Source organism: Drosophila kikkawai, chromosome 2L (assembly GCF_030179895.1).
Source record: "Drosophila kikkawai strain 14028-0561.14 chromosome 2L, DkikHiC1v2, whole genome shotgun sequence".
Taxonomy (NCBI): domain Eukaryota; kingdom Metazoa; phylum Arthropoda; class Insecta; order Diptera; family Drosophilidae; genus Drosophila; species Drosophila kikkawai.
Window position 1 is genome coordinate 12,221,862 of NC_091728.1, and position 22,605 is coordinate 12,244,466.

At 39.7% G+C, this 22,605-nt stretch overlaps 1 protein-coding gene across 2 annotated transcripts in view; it reads right to left on the bottom strand.

Annotated features, from left to right (window-relative positions):
• Window positions 1–252: 252 nt before the first annotated feature.
• Window positions 253–22,605, bottom strand: part of LOC108082809 (carbohydrate sulfotransferase 4) — a 31,821-nt gene continuing 9,468 nt past the window's right edge. Inside the window, exons 2-4 of one of the 2 annotated variants that reach the window (XM_017178368.3) lie at window positions 1,744–1,926; window positions 1,479–1,680; window positions 253–1,417 (exon numbers count right to left, since the gene is read on the bottom strand). In XM_017178368.3, the coding sequence (XP_017033857.1) occupies window positions 1,286–1,417; window positions 1,479–1,680; window positions 1,744–1,926 (517 nt within the window). In that variant the 3' untranslated portion in view covers window positions 253–1,285. Of the gene's footprint in view, window positions 1,418–1,478; window positions 1,681–1,743; window positions 1,927–12,548; window positions 12,640–22,605 lie in introns of those variants that run through there. The other variant, XR_011445616.1, reaches the window with a different exon arrangement.

Here is a 22,605-nt window from a genome sequence, read left to right on the forward strand (position 1 = left end):
GCCATTTTCACAACCTTCTTTGCTACATACCACATGAGCGACCAGCGATGCCAGACTTTTCGTTCATGAGGGTTTCAGCGCGTTAGAATCCCCAGAATCCTTTTATCCTCTTATTGGACAACGACAAATGTCAAATTGGAAAACGGATCTCATGAATTTGAAATACTTTTAAATGCAAAATCTCACTAGTACCTAAAATTTAATTAAATTAGAAATTATATGTAAGCTCCACAATAAGTACAATATAAACGCTTCATTATTCATTGTTTATTCAGTTGTTATCTTGCTTAATAAGTGTAATTTATGCAAATATTGCTGGATTCTTTATTTTATTAAATAATCCGATTACTCGTTTAACATCGCGTTGCCAAAATTTGATCAATTTACTGGGCTTCGTTTTGGAAAAAGAAAACGAATTCAACACAGTTGTGTAATATAAGGACATAAAGTATAGTACAATTTAATTACAATTACAACTAAATAACCATACAAATAAGTTATGCCTAAGGAAACTTATGCTTAGGAGTTGAGTGCCCATTGCTCTTCTCGTCCACTTTTATAGATATACATATATAATTTGCTTAGGAAATTCGTGTCTAAATTGATTCTAGCGTGATTAAATTGTTCTCCTTTCCACTTGATAAATATTGCACAATTTGTGGTATGCCAAACACGGTTGTATAATTATTGCATCTCTAGTAGTTTCGAACTCTTTCAATTTTTGACTCTGACTCTGATACGTTTTGGTTGTGTGTTAGATGCTAAATCACTGGATTTCTATGCACTTGCTGGTTAAGCTGAATTACAAAAGTTTCCGCCTAAATAATTTACATCAAAAAGCCAACTAAACAATCCACAATATGCAGCCCTATATAGACTAAACTTTCAGTTATTGGTTGCTTAAGATCTAGGCCTAAATGTAAATCTGATATTCGACTGGTTTTCGTACCGTTTTACGCTCTACACAAAATTCGCCAATTACTAAACTTATGCATTTCATATTGTATATTCAGTTTATATATATTAATAACTATTGCTCAGTTAAGTGTGTTTGCGTGTTCAGCAAAAATGTGCCAGCTATGAATTGAGTTTCCACAGTGCATCCGTTTCCCCTCCTCTGGCCACTCATTGCGCCCGCCTCCATCGAATCACCACCTTCCTCTGCTCCATTTCTCTATCTTTTTGCTCGCTCAACACGACGATATCACAACAAAATGTACCAAGTAGAAGAATTAGTTATCTTTATCAGTTATCGTAGACGATAGGTCAGCTAGACCCGCCCGCTTCACGTGAATGGAGGCGGCAGCACCATTGGATCGAAGCTCTGCTGCAGGCTGGAGAAGTTGCTGAAGTTCTCGATGCGACGATAGCCCCACATGTCCATGGCATCGACGCAGACATCCTGGATTTGCTTAATCTGAAATTGGATGATGGAGAAGTTAGGCCGGCCATCATAGAAATATATATCAAAAACTAACCTCTTCTGGCTTTAGATCCTGCATCCAATGGAAGGGCGCTGACCTGGAATCACGATAGGTGGAGCTGACACCGCCAATGTTGACCTTGGTGTGCGTGTCTAGGAACTCCTCGACGGCTGGATCGAATGGCAAACCGTAGAACTGCAAAATGTCCTGTGTCATTTCACTGGGATTCAGTGACAAGTCCTCATAGCGCAGAGTCCTGGGACAGATAAGAAATTTTTGAGTTATATTATATAACGTAGAGAGCGGTTAGTAAACTCACCTAAAACGCGATGGATACTTTTGCAACAGCAGCTCAGCTGTCTTGTAGTCATCCTGAAGATCCTGGCAGACGAGTCGCGGATCCTCGCAGTCCTCGTTGCCCCCGCACCAGACTCGATGTCGCCTCGACTGCATCGTACCCCGTGGATCTCGCACCAGAAGCACGATCCGCACACTGGCCATACTGCGGGGCGGTGGAGGAGGAGGAGGAGAAGGGGAAACTTGTTAGAATAACCATATAGATAATCGCATATATATGTGATGAATGAGATATATAATTGCTAGCGTAATAGTTGTGCACCAAGCCGTGAAGTTCACTTGCCATAACAATCGCACGGAGGGTGGGCGGAGGCGGAGGGAGGCCGCCTGGAATTGGCTTTCAATTAAATCGGATTAAAACTTCCATAATGAAGCATAATTAGCATTTGCATGGGGCTGGATCAGTACGAGCTAGATTCCAGTTGGGCTTTGAGCCGAACTCCAATGGCAATATATCGTCCGACCGAAAATTGTTTTTAATTACAACACTCAAATGTATCTCTGTCAGCCCCCCTGCCCCCTCCCGGCGCTGTGCAGATATTGCATTTGCTAATTTATTTCATGAAAATGTTTTTCCTAAGCGGAAGCAACAAAAACGTTGATAAAGCGGCAAGAGCGGAAACGGGGAACGTGGTTGCTGGAGGACCAGAAGTGCCAATGAAAGAGCCAAAAACCAATACTAAATACGCTGGTAAATGGATTTTTATTCGCCCTTTTTTTTGCAGCTATCTAATTTGGTAAATAAATGTGTATTTAACAAGTAATCTAAATTTGAATCGCTCGTTTTAATCGGAAAAATATAAATGCTTAGCTTTAATGGGTCGAGATTTGTAAGCTGGGAAATAATAACAACTAAATAAAAACTAAATATTAAAAGAACTAAGATCATAAAATCTGTTCTAACAAATTCATAGGCAAGCCTATAAATTAAATATTTTTTATGTTTAAATATTTATTATTACTAAATATATCTTTTGTAATATTCAGCACATGTTAAGGCTAAAGATCCTATGGGAAAATTAGTTTAAAAATCATTACTTAATACTTAAATATTTAAAAAGGGTTTTTGCAGAACCTCATAACTTCTTCATCCCAATTCGTTTAGGATTCTCATCCGATTTCTAGACATCTCAACCACAAACACAAATTGGCACTCCCGAAAATACACAATCCTAATATGCAATCCTCTGCAAAATAAATGATTCCTGATGCAACCAGTTCCCAGAGTCATCACCATCATCGTTCGTTATTATCATTGCCGTTGTCGGAGCTGCACAACCGCAGGCAGTGCCACGTCTCCCACTGCCACCCACTTAACCACATTTCTAATGAGTTTGTAGTGAATTGGAAACAATGTAAACAGCCAGGCCATCAGCGCCGAATGTGACAAATTGCAGCAGGTCTTTAAAGGACATTTTGGCAAACAAAATTAAACAGGGCACAAAACGAATGTCGCCTGCGGAATTGAATATCATCGGTACAATAGTGGAGAGAGCCAGAAATCATGTAAAAAATTGACAACAGCTGCCACCGCTGGGGATGGCGAGGAAGGGTGCAGCAGCGCGTGCAGGAATAATAACAGTAACAATAAGAAATAACAGAGAGGCTCCACAGTCACAGCTCCCCCAGCCCCGAAACAGGGCTCTATTGCTGTGGCGGCAGCAGCGACAGCTGCAAAAATACCAATGCCAAAAACTTCTCCAAAAGCCGCCAAACTGAACAAAAGCAAGGATATATAGTAGAAAACCCAAATGGGTGAAATCTACATTCCGCTTCTTTAATTTAAAGCAAAGTACCAAAGGAAACGGAGAGAGAGGGACTCAAACCAAAGGGTCAAATGGTTTAGCTGGTGAAAAGGGTTTGAGGAAACTCATATGCATACTTTATTAAAACAACAACAAGTGTGGTTCTCTATAATGGTTTTATAAACGTCATTTTAAACCTTAAAACTCTTTCGAAACATAAGCTTTAAGACGTTCAATAGAAATTGATACATTAAATATCCAAAGTTATAATTTTAGTCAGAGGCTTGCAAAGCAGTGAAAAACTCATTTCCGACCCCATAAATCATATATATACTTGATCAGCATCAACAGGCGAGTATTTCTGGCCATTTTAAAAAGAAAAAAAAATTTTTAATTTTTTAAAAAATTTTATAAGGGGTTACATCGTTAAAATTGGCAAAAATGAACAAAAAATTTAATATCCTAAAATTTTAAATTTAATATGCTGATTTGTTAACCTAATAATAACAAACACAGTAAAGCATTCCAAACTGAAATTGATCAATTTTTGGCTTAGTTATGTTCGATTTTTGATTCAATGCCATGATCCTATGGCAAACTGCAAAAATATATAATTTCGGCTTCCCAAAGTTAGTTTCCTTTCTTGTTAAAGTGGATTTGATTCCAAATTCTCCATAAATGTATTTAGACTTAACTCCTTTTTTTATTTTATAGGCATAAATTATGAAATTCCGTTTCGAAAAACATGCCCAAAGATCTGCAATTACATGAATGCAGTCAAAATGAGTTTTTGGATTCGATTTCTTTTATTCACATTTCAAGTTGAATGATTTTTGTGGAGTGCACTTGCAGATGGACCCAAAAAAATACAATACCCGAGTGGCCTTCAGGCCAACATGAATTTCACTTTCAGTTCAGCTGAGTAATTTGAGCTGTTCATTTGTATTTTGTAATTGTGCGAACAAGAGACACTTGGCGCGTCTAAAAATATGCATAAAGAGTATTTTGCATAAGAGTCCGCTAAAATATGACGAATCAAATGGCCTGTCGAATAATATTCTCAAGTGGATTCCGAACCGTTTTCCACATTGGCAGCGACAGAGAGTTTATCTAGCATAAATTAAAAATAGCAACAATTTATTTGAATAAAATAATAATTTGTCCCAAAAGTATTACCAAATATCTTACGATGTTTCGGGTTGCTTTTTTAATTGGTCTCTGCATATGTGATTATATGTGTGCTTTTCGCATTTTTTATTGGGTATTTTTCCACTTGATGGCCATAATTCAAGATGGCTTTTAATTTAATTTTAATGGAGCCGCGGCAATGCTTCGCATGCCATGCATTAAGTGCTTGTTAAATGCATTTAGCCCTGGAAATAAATGTTCATGAAACACATAAAATAAACGGAAAATCAGCAGTGCGACGATGCTGCCGCAATTCGCATTTGATTCCTCGCCACTTTGACCCACTGACAGTGGCTTTTGGCGACTGGTTGGCCCCAAAAACCCAAAGCTTCTTAGCATCTCCACTATTTCTGACTCACTGTCGGTCTTTTTTTGTATTTATAAATTTTGTTTTGTATTTTTTTTTGGCTTTATTTTGGGTCTGCAGCAGTTGTGCCGCATTCTGACACAATTCCGGAGATCAAAAGGCGAAAATTTGCGCAAAAATATACGCAAAATTATTCTAGAGAAGAAGCCCAATCAATACCGATAGAAGCGGTTGGCTCTGGTCTGGTATGTGGCACACATGATGGCCATAGAGACGTTCACAGTTCACAGTTAGCCGCTCCGGACGACGCTCTTTGTTGAATAGTTCGGGGTCAACCTGAGCAGCGGCGGACCTTAGACGATTAATCAATATAATAGGCCAAGCCCGGGCCCCTTTTGTGTTTTCCATCGCGCTGAGATTCCACTGACCCCCAAACCGATGCCCAACTACTATTTACATAACTCTACCCGGGCAGCGGCTAACAAAAGTAAAAGTCGCTCACGTGTTGCTCGAGGCCTTGAACTTTTCTTCAGGTGAACTCTTGGAAGTGATTCGAATCATTAGAGAGATTTCTAGTTCCCTCAGTGGCTCACTTTGGGGGCTCCTTTCCAATTAAATCGCCGTTCTGCGGCTGTCCCACTTCTGGCATGGCCAAGTATCATTCGGTTGGGCTCCCATGCATGTGCAGATGTCTCGCCTTATAAACCCGGCCGCGCACTAAGTACTGGGTAATTATTTCCAGAGGTTCGCCGGCTTAGGCTTGACATAAGCTGATAATGTTGATTAATGGCTGCTGGGAAAGCCAAGAGCCGCAAGTCGGGAGAGCGGAAAATTGGAAAAGGCTTTTCGCTGCGATAGGGTAAGACTTTCTTTCAGCGATCATCAGAGGCTCAGTGAATTTCCATGGCAGGTTTCGGCTTTCCCTTCTCCTTCTAAAATTATTTTTAATAAGACTCGACACGTTCCCGGTTTCGACTTTATAAATTCATGATTTTTTGCAATCAATTAGGCAATTTTTAAGCCTTCACAATCTCCTTTTCATATTTCCCCTGGGGCAACATTTTTTAAGCAGTGAAAATTTATTATTTTTTTTTTTTTTAAGAATTTATTTTCACGACGCGCTGAATGTGTTGGCCAGAGCTGAAAAAATATTACGCATACGCTTCGTTGGCCAAAGGCCTGTAAATATATGTATACGTATGTATGTATATGTGCCTGCGCGCGCGTGTTTGCATGTTTATTTATAAAAATATGCATAATTGTCGCGTGCGGGTTAAAAAACCGACGTGAGAGAGAAAGAGGAAAGCGAGGAAAAGGCACAGAGAGTCGTTGAAAACAGAGAAAAAGTATACTACTTTGAAAGAAATACAAAAATCGTTTATTTTTAGATTAGATCTGTCAATATCCCCGAGTTTTGCTTGCTAATCCCATATTACTTTTAATATAAAATGAATTTCAAATACCTTTACAAAACATTTAAGTATATTTAAAGGGAAATTTATTCATAAAAACGGTCTCAAAATACACTTAAAATTTAAGGTAAATTATGGTGGATTTGTAGCATTTAAGGTTGACAAATTTTTGCAGTGTATGAAATCAGAACACCAAAAATAAGAGAAAGGAAGCGCGACGAAAACTTCCTGCAACGAATTAAACTTGCTCAAAAAAAACTCCATTTGCAATTCAACAAACTAGAAGCAAGGGAATATTAACAAGAAAGGAAGCTAACTTCGGCACGCCGAAGTTTGTATACCCTTGCAGATTGGTTTTCATATTTATATCATAAATTATAATGCCGAAAACAGACACTAAACAGAGTTTGATAACATTTTACCTATACCTATTATGTTTACAGTTTGACAGTTACAGTTTTACATTCCCAGCTTTATATATTTTATACATTTACCGATCGCTTCTATGGCAGCTATAAGATATAGTTGTCCGATTTTTATGAAATTTATACCAAAATTCTATAATAATAAGTGAAGCTCATATCTCAGAGTAGATGAAAATACGTTGAAAACAACGAAGTTATAATTTTTTCTATTACTTTCCCTATCTTTCCTATGGCAGCTATAAGATATAGTCATCCGACTTTCATGAAATTTATACCAAAATTCTGAAATAATACCAGAAGCTTATGTACCAAAGTAGATTAAAATACGTTGAAAAACAACGAAGTTATAATATTTTTCGATTAATTTCCCGATCGTTCCTATGGCAGCTATAAGATATAGTGGTCCGATTTTCATAAAATTTTTACCAAAATTCTGGAATAATAAAAAAAGGCTATATCCCAAAAATGATGCAATAATATTGAAAAACGGCCAAGTTATAATTTTTTTTCTAAAAATTTTTCGAACATTTGTATGGCAGCTATATGATATAGTCGTCCGATCCGGCCCGTTCCGACATATATAGCAGTGAGAGTATATAGAAGACTATATGCAAAGTTTCATTCAGATAGCTTTAAAACTGAGGGACTAGTTTGCGTAGAAACGGACAGACGGACAGACGGACAGACGGACGGACAGACGGACAGACGGACAGACGGACATGGCTAGATCAACTCGGCTGTTGATGCTGATCAAGAATATATATACTTTATAGGGTCGGAAACGTCTCCTTCACTGCGTTGCAAACTTCTGACTGAAATTATAATACCCTGCAAGGGTATAAAAATGTAACCAGACTCTGCTTGTAATTTGATTATATTTATAATTTCAGGCTCACTGTAATCCCGGAAAAAGCAAAAGGAATCCCCACTAAGCCACTTTAGTCGCTCGACACTAATTCCACAAACACGGCGACCGAAAAAAATATAGTGAAATATATAGAACAGGGCAACGAAAATAGCTCGGCAGAGTACACAAGGTTTTTGGCAAAACCAAATAAATACTTACAAAGCCGAAGCCAAAGAATTTTATCGATTTAACAATTGGCCAACAAGCACAAAATGCAGGCGGCACGTAAATGCGAGGAGTACAACTTCCCCCGGAGAGTCGCCCAGCACTTGGCCCATATATATCAGAGCCAGCTAGTAACTAACTCTAGCTAGTCCGGTCAAAAATATGCACAAATACCGCCCACAGCTCCGCCCAATTCTTGTGTTACTGACAAAAAAAAAAAACGCAAACACAAAAAGCTGGAAAACATGCAGAACGATAGAAACGATGACTCCGAATGAAGTTAACTCGGAAAATGCGTCCCCAAAACTATTCCGGGTCGTTGAAAGGGAAAAACAAGAGAGTAAACTAAACTGATTTCAGAATGCAAGAGCATGGTAATAATTTTAATTACGAGTGACATGCGAACGGGGGAGGAGCGACATCATAACGGGCAATTAGAGCATGTTGAGCTGCTTTAACTCGCAAAATGCATTATTTTAATGTTTGTCCGGAGATTTCTGGTCTGGATGGAACCGGGTCAAGTGTCCTCCGACCCAAAGAAAAGTTGGCCAATTTAAAAAGCTTTTAATGCTCGCACAGAGCTGGAAAAACTTGCCAAAGTCAGTAACTTTATTTAATGTTTCCCTAAGCAGGATCATGGGGAGAAATCCTTTCATGGATTTAATTTAAAAGTTCATAGTTTAAGTAGATAGAAAATAATTTCTTACTTCGACATATCTCTGAATAATTTGTGGTGTTTAATGTTCATGTAAAAGATTTAATTTCACCTCCGAAAAGGGTCTCCAAACAGTTGTATTGTGTCTTAATTAGCCATTAGCTACCAATTTTATTCCTGCGATAAATATCTTTTCCATCATTGCCTTGTCATTACAGATAATGGTGGGGCATTTAACCATAGAAACAGAGACCTTGAACTTGACACACACGAACCAAAGTCATATAGCTTCCATATCTACTCCGCAAATGGTATTCCCAACAAAGTTCCCTTCACCTGCGAAAATTGCGTGACTAACGAATCAAATCAAGCCAATTCTAAGGATAATGCTAGCTGCGATCCGCAACTGGGTCAAAGCCCAGGGGAGCACAGACCGCCGATCAATTTCCAGGGGCAAACAGAAAAGCAGCCAATGGGCCACCCAAAATGCGAAATGAAATCATGCTGGAGTACCTGGAAAAAGTACGGGCAAAAAGTCAGAAATTGTTCCGGCAAATGCAAACAACAGCAAATGTCAATCAAAGTCAACTGGGATGCGGCCAAGTCGAGTGGCAAAAGAGAAAGGCAGCAGCACATTTGTAGTTTTGGTAGAAAGACTGAGGTAAGGCTGAGAGCAGGGAGCTGGGAGCTGAAAGAAAGAGAATCACATTGAAGAAGGCCAAGTAGGCGGTCGGGGGCGTTGCAGGGGAAAATTTTGAAGAGTAACTATCTGCAGTTTTTCCGTTCCACAACCGTGTGAGTGCGCCTCCCTTGGGACCGGGGGAAGGCCAAAGGAGCCGAGGTGCAAAAGCCTCTTGGAAACTTCATTAATAACAAACTAAGCGACGTCTCTAATGGATATGCCATGGATATATGCACGTTCGTACCGAACCTATCCACATACATATGACAGGGAATTGTCTGAAGGTCTCGGCAAACAAGCCACGGGCACAATGTTGGGACAAAAAAGGAATAGAGCCGACCTATGGCACAGTGGCATTGAAATAATAGAGTTTTTAAAACAAATAAATCAATTAAAAACTTGGAAATTGCATTGAAAAGAGCTACAAATTTAAGGGTTTTAAGCAAAGGATCTTAAAATAATAGATATTTTTAGAATATTCAGTTACAATCTATTTATAATCTATTTATATAAAATATTATAATTAGCATATAAAAGAGAACCAGCTTTAATCTTAAATATATTCTTCCCTTTTTAAATACAACATATTTTTTATATTATTAAAACAGATTTACGTTTACACACTGTGCCCATGCCTGACCGCAAGCCCGATTGTCAGCTTTTTTTTTGTTTTTCAACTGCCCCGAGTATGAAATTTATTGGGTTCGTGCATTTGACATGAAGCCTTAGGGCGATGCTTTTGATAGGCGACCCCAGAAAAAGACCGAAACCCCAAAACCCAGTGTGTTGTTGCTGATGATGATGATGGCGATGGCGGTAACGATGCTCGTGGTTAGGGAAAGGACAACAAATGCGAGGCAATTTGTTTTTGATATGTCTAATGACAACGACGTACCCAAAATAGATATAGGATATCTGCTTTAATGCAAGTTTTGTCCTATCGGCATTAATCCGATTCCGTCCACTAGTAATTTCATCGATTATCAAACTAATTGTCTGAAACTTGCGCCATTAGAGTCAGGCCAGTAGCCAGTAACTATCCTTTAGCAACACTAAATCCATACACAATGTCCTTTAATGCGATTCCAACCACCCCTTGCACTTGATTGACTTCTGATCTAATTGAATTTCGCACGCCTGGGGGCTGCTCCTGGGCAAAGGGAAATCAATGAGGGAGCACTAAAATCTTGATTGGAATTTATGTGCGGCACTTGAAACTTTTAATTAAAATGGGGGGCAAGGACACAAAGATAGCTGCTGGAGACTTATGGAAAATGAAATGAAGTGAAATGATTTATGCGGAACAAATGGCGAAAGAGTGTGCCAGCGAGTAAGGATCAGAGCTATTTTGATTGAAACCTTTTTTACAGGGTTCTTTTCTTAGTTTTAAATAAGCTAGAGACACAGGATAAGAGGATAAGGATATTACTTACATCAAAATGAAGTGTAACCAAAAAGAAAGTTAATTACAAATTTCTGTCATTAACAGAAGGACATTTTATTCAAGGGTTCTTCAGTTTGAAATTCCTTGTTTTTCAAAGCTTTTTTCAATATATTTTCTTTAGGTTCTACCTTGAGCTCTGAAGTCCCACCCCTTGTTCAATTAACTCCCCCCGTTGCATATTGATTTCTTAAAAGTTCCTTAGAGCTGCCTTGGCAACTTCCTTTGCCCCAGACCAACGCCTAGAATGCATTTGCACAGCGGCACTTGCGGCACTAGTACTAGTTTCCTGTGAAAACAGTGCGAAGCGCTTGAATAATATGAATGGACCGATGCCGCCTCCTCAGAAGCCCCCACAGTCCGCCCACAATCTATTGACTCTGCCTCGTTACGACGTCTTCTGAAGTGAACGCTGGATGTCGAGCGTCGCGTCGAGCGTTGAGCGTTGAGCGTTGAGCTACTTAATGACTTATCGCCGTCATTATGCCTTGCTGGCTGTGCGATTCAAAGTGACTTTTGGGCTGCAGCTAAGAAAGCGTAAAGTGAAAGAAGCTCGAGTGGCAACGAGATGCCGGCCAAGTGCGGCCCAGTTGCCAAGACGGATGCCAAGCTGCCTAGGCCACTAAGCCCGTCCTCCGCTCATATTCGGAGATGAGTCCGCTGAACCAAAAGAGTTCCATGGAGAGCCAAGAGCCCAGCGGGTAACACATCCGAGAACTACGCGTCACCCACATAAATTCAGCTGGCAAGACCTTCCTTTCACTTTGCCCACGGCCTGAATGAAATTAAATGTAACCAAAGGAATACTCAAACAAAAGGGAGAATGCCATGAAAGGATGGAGAAGCTTGAATGCACTAACGGGCGCCAAAGTAACCCAGTCTTTGAATATTCTTCAGGCTTCTTGATTTTTGAATGTATCTAAGGGTATTAGAAAGTAGTGCCCCTCAACTTATACATAGTTTTTAGGCTAATTAGGAAGCGCGGAAAATATCAATATAAAGATAATTTATCTATATATTACCTAAATATAAACAATATTTTAGAGTACGATAAATCAATATTCTGTTTGATATTTTAAATTATTTTATCTTAAGGGGAACAGTCCATGTAAAACCCGTTTAAATTCCAGTTTATTATCACATTCGTTTTTATTTTCCCTGTTTAATTTATTAATTTGTCCATAAAGGATGGGACTGCTCCAAGGTAACGAAGCCAGATAAATTATGCAAAAATCCAGATCCCCTTTTTACGTAATTTGTGTAATTTATGGTTTTTGTAATCCTTTAAGCCCTGTTGGTTACGTTGGTTAGCAACAGGGTATCGAGTAATATCGATGGATCCGACCTACCGCAAGGGAATTCCCGGGACAATGTGTACCTGAACCTGAGCTGAACTTGGGTTGCTTTTCTTTCTGCTGGACTGCAATTTACGCCCCCTTTTGATTGTCATGTAAATGTGAGCGTTTTTTCTCCTCTTGGCTCTTAAATAAATTGCTACACTTGTGACCAGGAAGTGGCAGGATTCCAGATGGGCGTGGCCACCAAAGGGCATTGCCGCTCGAGCGTTTTGACACTTCATTTCATTTCAGTTAAATTTTTCCCAACCCTTCCCCTTAAGTTTCCTGTGAGAGTGTGTGTGTGTGTCTGTGGGGGCCACGCCCCATTTTCCCCGAGTCTCCTTTGATTTATTAATGAACTTTTCGTGTAAATTGCATTACTCTCAAGATTCTCGTTTTGTCAAGCACTCGAGGCTGCATAACAAATGGAAACTTATGTATGTATCTCACAGATAGGAGTATCTGATAAAACAGAGGCAGCATTTACTTATCTTAGTACTTACGACGAATCTGTTTAGGGACTTGCATGGTAAACACTTTTCTTGAATTTCTTACTCTAGTTTCTTCCTCTACTTTTCGTTGTTGTTGCCATACCTGGAAGCAGAAATGAGAGAAATAAAATAAAGTTAATAAAGTCAGATTCAATTCCAGGGAGAGTTTAAGGAAAAGGCAATTACAAGCTGCATACAAAAGAACCGCCCACGGAAACGAATTAAAGCAATCATAAATAAACGAGCCAAGGTCTGGCTGAAATAGCCCCAAAATCAATGCCGAGCACGTTTGGCCAACTGCTGTTTCCCCGCCCCGCTCCAGATACCAGATTCCAGGTTCCAGGCTCGGCTGCCCACACAGAGACACCCATCTGCATCTGGCACCGAACCAGGGTTTTCCGCCAGGAGAAGGTAATGCAAGCCCACCGATTGAAAGGCGATGGAAGGCGGAGCCCCGCGCTTGTTTATGGAGCACGAAAGGGTAACCCGTGTGGACGCGCCATTATTCGGAGCAAGCGCGAGCGATAAATTGCAGCAGATCTGTGACAAATAGCTGCGCCCGACCATGTGAAAGGCGAAAATGTGAAGGTAAGGAGAGCAACATGAGCAGCAAGAATAAAGGGAGCTCCGACCAAGGAATGCAGCTGCAGCAGCAGTGGTTTTTGGGAAGGAAAATCAGGTAACTAGCTAAGAATTTTTTGAAAAATATATTCATCGTGAAAGTTTTGTTACATAAATTTTGCTAAGTGCATCAGCCGAAGTCATTCCACAAAATTGTACTATGAATCTGGTATTAAAAATAATAGCATAGAATTAAAGTCAAGTTCTCTATTATAGTTAATCCAAAAAGGACCCAGGCAACACCCAGATATTACAGAATTACACAAGACTGGGTAAGCGAATCAAATCTTCACATAATAAAATCAATTTGGAGTACATTACTTTTCCTTGGCTTTGGCAAAGAGGAAAATACTGGGTGTAGAATGGAAAGAGTTGAAACTAATTTCGCGTTTATTACAGCCGGCGAAATGTGCGCAAATTACATGGATACACGGGCATAGGCCCAGTCATGGCATAGAGAACATTACGCCAGAACTGAGCAACGCGCACGCTTTGCCAGCTTTAGATACAAAAGTGTGTGCACTGAACAAATAGTAGTATATACATTTGGGTCACACAATGAATCAGGTGAACAGATAGGTGACATATCATTCCTAGTAATTTATATATATTATATTTATAAACTTGGCTGTAACGAAGGGATCTTCTTTCTTTGAATAAAGTTTATCTAATCTGCCTTAAACTAATCTAGTTACAAGGAATGTTTATAGAGAGAATCTAAATCGAAAAATATCTAGTCAAAAAATCGAACATTTTAGGCAAGAGGATACCTTATGTGTTTTAAATTGATCATTGAATAAATATTACATTTTTCTGTCAGTGCTACGACAAATGCAATTGTCCGAGGCGGTATGGGGTTCTGAGTGAAGATGGGGGCTGTTGGGAAGCGTGGCTAACAATACAACGGAGCTGGCTATGGCGGCAAAAAAAAAGAGAAGAAGAATGCGACTGCGACTGCGGCATCCACGGCGACGCCACACAAAAGGTGCCACGTACAAAATTGCACAAGAATAGAACTAATTTAAACAACTTGCAGATATGCGGCTCAAGGTTGGGCCCCCGCCCCTCAGTGCCCCCCTGTGAAAAAAGGTAATAAAAATTATACAATAAAATGTACAGCCGTTCTAGCCCCATCCCCGTATCAATATGGGAGATGCAGTTGATGTCTGCCTGTCGGCTCTTTACAATTGCATTGTGCTCATGTTCGACGCGATGATAGATAGTATCTGATGGATACCCTGCCCAGCAGTGTTTGCCTCTTTTACCGCTGATGAACGTTGCTGATAAGAAGACGATACAAGTACAAACTGTAGTTTGATTGAAGCCTAAAGAAAGTCGGAAGCTAGTACAAGAAATTCATTAAATTTCGAATTATCTTGTTATCTTGTTATCTTGTTATGAGCTTGTCACATCTGCAAATGTATGAACATGGTTTTGTTCAAGATAAATGCTTAAAGTTATGGTGATTCATACTAAATCAATACAGTTAAGATAATCTGCGATGCAATATTTACACAGCTGCTTAACTATAGACATACTTTAAAATTAACTAAGATTTATTTGCGGTCTATGGTCTCAATTTCACGAACAACACATCTGGGGAGGTATTATCTAAGTAGGTAAATAAAAGCAGTATTTATGATAATATAATAATATAAATAAGTATTAAATTTAAAATATATACCTGCAATAAGGTTGAACTAACTTGTTAAATAAAAGTGAATTACATCTGGTTTATATAATTTCCTGGAATTAAATCGGCAAAGAGAAACCGTAAAAGAAACTTACAATCCGTTCACTTTTCGCCTGATGCTCGTTTTGGCTTTTTCAACTCGTTATTCATGCATGCAAATCCTTGACTTTGTGCCTTAATTAAACAACGAGGAGCAATCGCAGAACCACTTGGTGACACACTTAGCCGCAGCTGCCACAAGCCCCACACCCGTCCTCCTTCCCGTGACATATGCAAACAAATTACCCACAAAAAACAAAAAAAAAAACGAAGGTAAAGAAAGCGAAAAGGAAAAGTGAACTGCGTAACTTTTTATGCGACCGCAATGCCATACACATGGCCCATCCCCAAGACCCATCCCATCCCCACACCACTCCCACCTGCTGAGCTTCGTCCGAATGCGTTGACACTGTTATTTGTCTTTGTTGCCTGCTCTCAGGTGCGAGGATTGGGAGGCGCCTCATCGCATACTCATCCTCAGTCGACTTGGGTTCAGGTTGTTAAGCCAAAGTCACGTTGGGCGCCAGCCACAAGGTTAAGTGGCAAAAAGCTCCTACAACAAACAAAACAAGTCCAAGTTGGGAGATAAGGCCCAGGGCAACAACAGCATCATAATATATATATGCATATATATATATGGATATACGGTTGCGGACACAATAATAAAACTCTTTTAAGCCTAAAGCACTTGGCTCAATATTTTTGTAAGATTTTAGCTGGGGTTGTGAAGTGAAAAAAGCTTATTAAATTTATAATTTTTAAGCTCTTTAGTAACTAAAGTTTCCTTTATTAATCAATTGCTATTAAGAATTTTTAATAATATCAATTGATTCTGCAATACCACACTTAATACTCTATAAGGTCTTATATAATTTTAAAAAAATCGAAAACATTTGAATATAGTTTTTAAAATCCCTTATAAATAGTTAATAACTTCAATACGTACTTATCATTGATATGAAAAATGTTGAAAATATTTAATATATGTTTAATATTCCTTAAATAAACGAATGCTATTAGTTTGCTATTATTTTGACCACATTTGTATGTAAATACAAAACACCAGTTATCTGTTTACCACAAAAGATGGCAGTTATCCCTGGAAACGAACCAGATTAAAATGGCCTACGGAATGGAAATTTTAGGAGCCACTCTCCAGTGATAATGATCATTTTTATATATTCATATTTTTCTAATGCAACCTATATTTTTAAACTGTTCTTTTAGTTTTATATTTCTCTAATTATTTTCTCAGAAACTGTAAACTTTAAAGTTATCTCTTCCGCAGTACTTAAGTAAATAATGAATAAAATATATATATTTAATTGTTGTATTAATATAAATTAATGGACATAGGAAGTCTAAACTCTCAAGACTTTATAGCTACTTTATTAATATATAAAAGTAACTACCATAAGTAATAAATGTCCAATATCCTCGTCCATCCGGATGACTCCTCTCGGGATAGTGCCAAGAAGTGTCCATTGCACTTAAGCGATCTGCCTCCATATGCTGTCGGCTCATTTTATTTCTTAATTGCCATTACTTATCTGAAACCCTTTCACAGAAGGCCCCACGATCCCAGAGACCTGACAGCGCCTGCCACGGCGGACCATCCCAAGATTGTGCTAGATTTTTCTCAATTTCCTCGCGCTTTTCCCGACTGCCGTCTGCAGTAGAGCACTCTTTCCATGATTTGTGGCCGTGGCTCGCTTTTAATTATTGCGATTATTGTGGCAACAATTTACAGTTTTCGAACGCTACTGGGGAGTGAGGACTGGGGAGTGCGGAGTGCCTGTGCAGAAGTAATTTAGAGCGGAATGAATTGTCTGGAGAGCGGCGGCGAGAAATTGCAACTTGATAATTATAATGAGCCAATAATGACGACGAGCTGAGCAGCCATGACAACCTTGTTCTCTGCTATATATTATAACCAGATATAGCTGAAATTTGATACGGGAAGTGAAGTGTTGACTAGAGAAAAATGAAGCACCGATCAGTGATCTATAACAATTGAACGAGGTCAGTTGTGGTTTGAACAAGGCATATTTGAAAAGTATTTTAATAAAATTAGCACAAAGTACTCAATCTTCACAGGTGTAATAATATACAAATTTAATTGAGGGAAAGGTTTACTTGGTTAGACTTTAGTTTTCCATTTGCCATTGGGCTTAGATCTTCCCGACTTTCATTTGAAGAACTCCGCCAACAATCGACCCTATTTTCAATTTGCTAGGCCCTAGGTTCCGGGCCATCGTTCCAAGGTTCTGCACAGGCACGTGCAGTAGTGAAGGCATCCCATCCGTCGGGCACTTGAGCGAAACATGTCGGAGAAAATTGCAACACGGAATTTTGCGTAATGGAATTCGAACTCAATGTGTCAGTGCTGTTCGTTTAAGGCAACATTCCAAGTAGAATGGAACGAAATGTTGTCCAAATCAAATGAAATGGAAAATATTGCAGGTACTGAAAAACTTGTACGAACAATTTTCCCCTTCAAACGGTTACATTCGCCTCCCTCCCATTAAGATTGGCATGCCAAAAGTGTTTCCACGTCACTTCCCCGGTTGCTTCGAACATTTTAACAAATTGTGTGTCAATATAAAGGGTACAGCAACGGCATGGCGACAAATATTTGCTATTGGTTGACAGTCAAGTGTTTTTCAAATATTTATATTTAGAAAGCGTGTGAAACAACAATAGGGAAAATGTGACAAAAGTAATTAAATAGCAATCAAACAATATTTATTAAACTCGCTGTTATTTATCGGTAAATATCACATGTAATGATAACATGTGATATTTACCGATAAATAACAGCGAGTGGGAATTTTAAATATTTTTGAGATACAGGGTGTACATATGAACAAATTTCCACTAAGGTTATAATTTCAGTTAAATATTAACGTTTATATTCCATTTGCTTTAAGGGTATTTTTCTGCCACTCAAAAAAACTAAGAAAGTAAAAAACTAAACAAAAGCGTAAGACAAGTTGCCCCTTGCCTTGCCACCAATTGCTGCCGTGGCCAAGATTTTGGCAAGAAAAGGACGTGACTTGGGAGGACACAGGGGCCACATGGCGGGGCAGCTTTTCCCAAAGATGGGGAAACAGGAGGAAAGACTAGGAGCAGAGGGGAACCTACGCCACTGACACGTACTAACGAGCGACGCCTGACAGCTCACAGAGAGCGTCATCATGCTTAAAACTTAATTTGAAGCAACAAAGAGACGGAGTTTTTGGGCAACGGAAACCGGAGGAGTGGAGTAGGGGTAGCAGCAGGGTCTGCGTCATTATGCAATGCCACGAGGAAGGCTTATATAATGAGTGCGGAACAGACCATATGAAAAATAGTCGGGGAATCTCCTTGTCAGAGCTTGTCAGCAGAAGATTACTGGCCAAAATAAGTGAGAGAAGCGAGGCATGTGTGAGCCCGAGCCCCGCCAAGCCAAAGAAACCTCTCACTGACCCATTTTACCAGTGCTACCAAATATATGCCCGACTATTTATGTACTTTCGTTCCAGCGTGCATACTTAGAGATAAACAACCGTCAAACAACCGCAGCTAGACGCAGACCACAGCAAATAAATGTTGTGTTTATAACACCAATTTGCACTGAGCTCCATGGGAAAGGCCAATAAATAAACCTCACAATCATCTAATGGAGAAGACAATAAATATAAACAAGATTTAATCGCAGCTGCTAAAACCTATGAGGTGCGAGGCCAGCAGCCTCAGAATTATGGAGAAAAATTGCATGAATGAATCAGAATAAATTATAAATAGATATTCAAGTGGCAAGTTAAAGGTTCTTGTGAGTAAATTATAATTAAACAGGAAAGTCCCACGGGAAAACCAAATATATATAATTAAATCTTTTCTTTTATCATGACCTAAATAATTCTACTCTTTGCAATAAAATAGGGCAAGCAGCAAGTCAGCAAAAAATAGGTTTTCATTGAGAAGAAAAGTCTACAGTATAAGCACTATTTTTGAAATATTTAGTTGTATTTATAACTCAATAAATGTTTATGATTTGACTCACATTATAATAAATAAACATTTTATAGTCTCAGATGATTTTATGAGACTTACTTCCACTCCTCTGAATTAATGTATAGATGTATGTATGGGCCTAATTCAGTTACCCGTGAGGAAAGGACCTCCGAAAGGACCTCTGACCTTGGGGTCAGCACAGCACACACGTGCGATCGACAGATGTACTCCGGCAAACACACATATGCCAACTTATGGTTATGGGAATTAGTCGTTGGAGTAGGCATTGCCCCCCACCCACATATCCTTCTGCTTTGCGTGTTGCCAGAAAAAAAAATGGAAAGGAACAAAAATGGGGAAAAACCGAAACGCAAACGAAATGAAATATGTATGTGGTGGAGTACGTTCCAAGCATGGAATTTAGGCGGTTCAAGTGGGTAACGGGTTTAGGGTAACGAGTAACGCAAATGAATGTCCATGCTGGCATACGAAAAAAAAAATAAAAGAAATGCCGGAAAAACGGAAAAGCTAAGCCCTGCGAACGTGTGGCCAAGGCAAGACAACTTTTTTGTTTGGCCAGGAGCCAAAAAGCCGAGAGCAAATAAAGGCCAGGACATCATGCCACCGGAAGGAGAAGGCACCAACCGGCCACTAAGAAGCCAGAGCCTGGCATTTCTCTTTCTCTTCCCTGAAAGAATATATCCCTAAGCACCGGCGTTGACAAACCAAATACCAAGGGGAGCGGGGAGAGCCAGGAAATGGGATGGTTATGCTTTTGATTTTCGCTGAGATCAGGACAAGAAGCTGGCCAGGAAGCAGAGCAGGTAACACAGTCACGGCCAGGGGTTAAATGTTGACAGTCTGCTTTGAAATAGCTTGTAAAATCCAAAGCAAAAATCAATTTATAGACATTACTTTTACGCTTACGGTCAGGGATTGTGTAAGCAGATTGTGAATTTCAAAAGGAAGTTTTTTGCTTAAGGAAAACTTATGGAAAAGTATTTCTATTATGGGACTAGGTTACAATTTATTTACATTTTATTTTCGCTTTTATAAAATTTAAAAAATACCTAATTTGGGCATGGCTTGGCACTCACAATTAATTAAATTACCCCGAATAAATTTATGTAATTACAAAAAGAATCCAAGGCAAGCTGTAAACATGCTTAAAGCGCGGAAGAGCTAAAAAGAATTCAAAAGACTTGGGGAAACCAACATAAAAAGCATTCTCGGTCTCTGAAGTTATTCCACCTCACCCAATTCCCACTGACCCCCCCGCCCATTTCCTGGAGCTTAGTTGCCATAGCATCGGGCTTTTTCCTCCACTTCTTTTGTCGTTTATTAATTTAACAAGTGCTGGCCATTTGCTTTTTAATGAACAGGGCGACACAGTTTTGTGTCTCTTTGTGTGTGTCGCGGAGAGTGACAAGACGGAGAGCGAATACAAACTTAAGTACACTGAGGGAAATAAAAACATAATGTTAATAAGAATGTTAAGTTTATGTGGAATATATATTTTAATAAACTTTTTAGGTAATTTAGATATTTTATGGTATAGAAATTAAAGTTCTGAATATGGTAAACTATTTTTTAATGCCATCTTTTATTTAAGGTATTAGAATGTTAATTTCCCAATTATTATTATTTATTATTTCCATCTTGTATACCCATTAGATGTTTTATTTTGCTTTTCCGAATTAATTTTCAGTTATAAAAACCTTTAAGAAAAATCTTATGTGAGGGAAAGCCCAACCATGAGTCATCTAATTTCCTTGGAATTTTACAAATACAAGGTATTGCTATTGAAATTAAATATATAGGTAACATAAAGGGACAACCAGTGGTAATTTGAGAGTCAAAAAAACACTTTTCCCACATCTCTGTTCTCCTATTTCTCATTTTTCTACAAGTAAGTGTGATGTTGTGCCTTGACTTGGTCTAGCTAAACCCTTAACATTAAAGTGAATGAAATGAATGATTTCTCTCAGTGTCAGAGCATTGTACATGCATTCACAAATATATATATGTTTGTATGCAAAGACGGGAGGTAAAAAAAATTAACAGCAAGCATAGAGAAGGCATGGGCATGAAAGTATCTAGAGCCGTTACAACGGAAGTTTTCTAATGTATCTGCTGAGCTTTTTGCCTTTGCAATCGCCCGGGATGCTATTGTTGTTAATATTGTTGTTGTTCTGTTTGATGCTCTCTGCTGTTTGATGTAAGCGGATACACGACTGCTGCAAAAACAGCTGAGGAGGAGAGCGAGGAGGCATGACAATGTTCAAAGTTTGCAATAGGCAGGCAGGCGGCGGCAAGAAAAAGCGGCAGCGGCTGAAACGAACCGGACCACACACCGCAGCGAGCCGGGCAAAATTAAAACAATGCCGGCTAGAAGATCTCACTCACATCAGAATAACCCAGTTAAAGCGAGTTAAGTTGTGATTAACTGCCAAAGACAAGGCAGTCAGAATTCGACCAAAAACAAAGACCGCCAGAGTAACAGAACAGCAGTGTGAACGGAATTTAATGAGCCCGGGCCAAAAGAGAAAGTCTCCCGCCGCTCCGGCTGGCCAAGGGAACTGCATCGAAGGTACGGTCTGTTGCGGGTAACTGAAATGCGTGTCATGACTAGAAACAATTTATAATGCGGCCTGCAGTTGCTCGCTCGGCCCCGAATCGAAACTGGGCCTCCGTCTCCACCTCCCTTCGGCTCCGTTCTCCTCCTCCTCCTCCTCCTCCCTTTACTAATTCAGACTTGAAGCCAGAGCCCGAGACTCTGTCTCAGTTTAAAGCTCCGCTCAATCATTAACAGTCGTGGACGCAAATTGCTCAGCCATTCAAGCCTGGATACCCCTGCCTCCTCCTCGGCGGCCAGAAAACTTTCGCGCATAAATTAGGCTAATATATCTCTGCCCAAAAGGTAGAGCGGCGAAAATAGTGCAGCCCGAAGATTACAGTGTTTAGCAGCGAGGGAGGTCAGGATCTGTACCTTGTGCTAATGATAGTCACAAAGCTGTCAGGCCAGGTAGGTAACTGCGAGGTGGTGGTGGAGGTGGATGTGCTCCCAGGTATCGCAGATAGAGCAGCTGGGATTTCGTGGTAATTCAGATTGGTGGAGAGCCCTCCAGGGAGCAGCTGTTAGAGCACTTTTCTCAGGTCTTAATGTGTCCGACTAAACCCAGAAATTTTGCGGGAATAAAGAGTTATCGAGGTCAGAGATAAGTGTATTAGCACAACCCGGGCTAAGTCTCAGGGATTGCTTAACTAAAAATAATAGGAGATACTGCGGATACTGCTTGAATTTACAAGCTGACAGATTTATTTAACATCATGCAGCAGAGTTTTAAAGAGCGCTGCTCTATACCTTTGCTTCCTCCTGGCTGCCCTGGCACGTTGCCTTATCCATAATCTAAGACCCTTGGAGCACCAGCAGTGCCCACACACATACATAGGTTCTTCAATTATTTCATTTCGTTTATGCCAAGGTAAGGAGAATTTTGTCGAGCGATGCCGGTGGCCATAAATCGTTGAGCAACTTGCTCGACCTTCTTGTCGCCACATAGAAGGTCCTTTGGCAGGACTCGGAAGCGGAACAATTTGCCTGGGGGGGCACAGACGGAGAGCGTTCTTATGCAATCAGAGTACTTCACTTCGCTTCACTTGGTTCGATGCCACCCCATCCCTTCGATTCTCCGGCTCATCTACGGCTCACTTACGTAA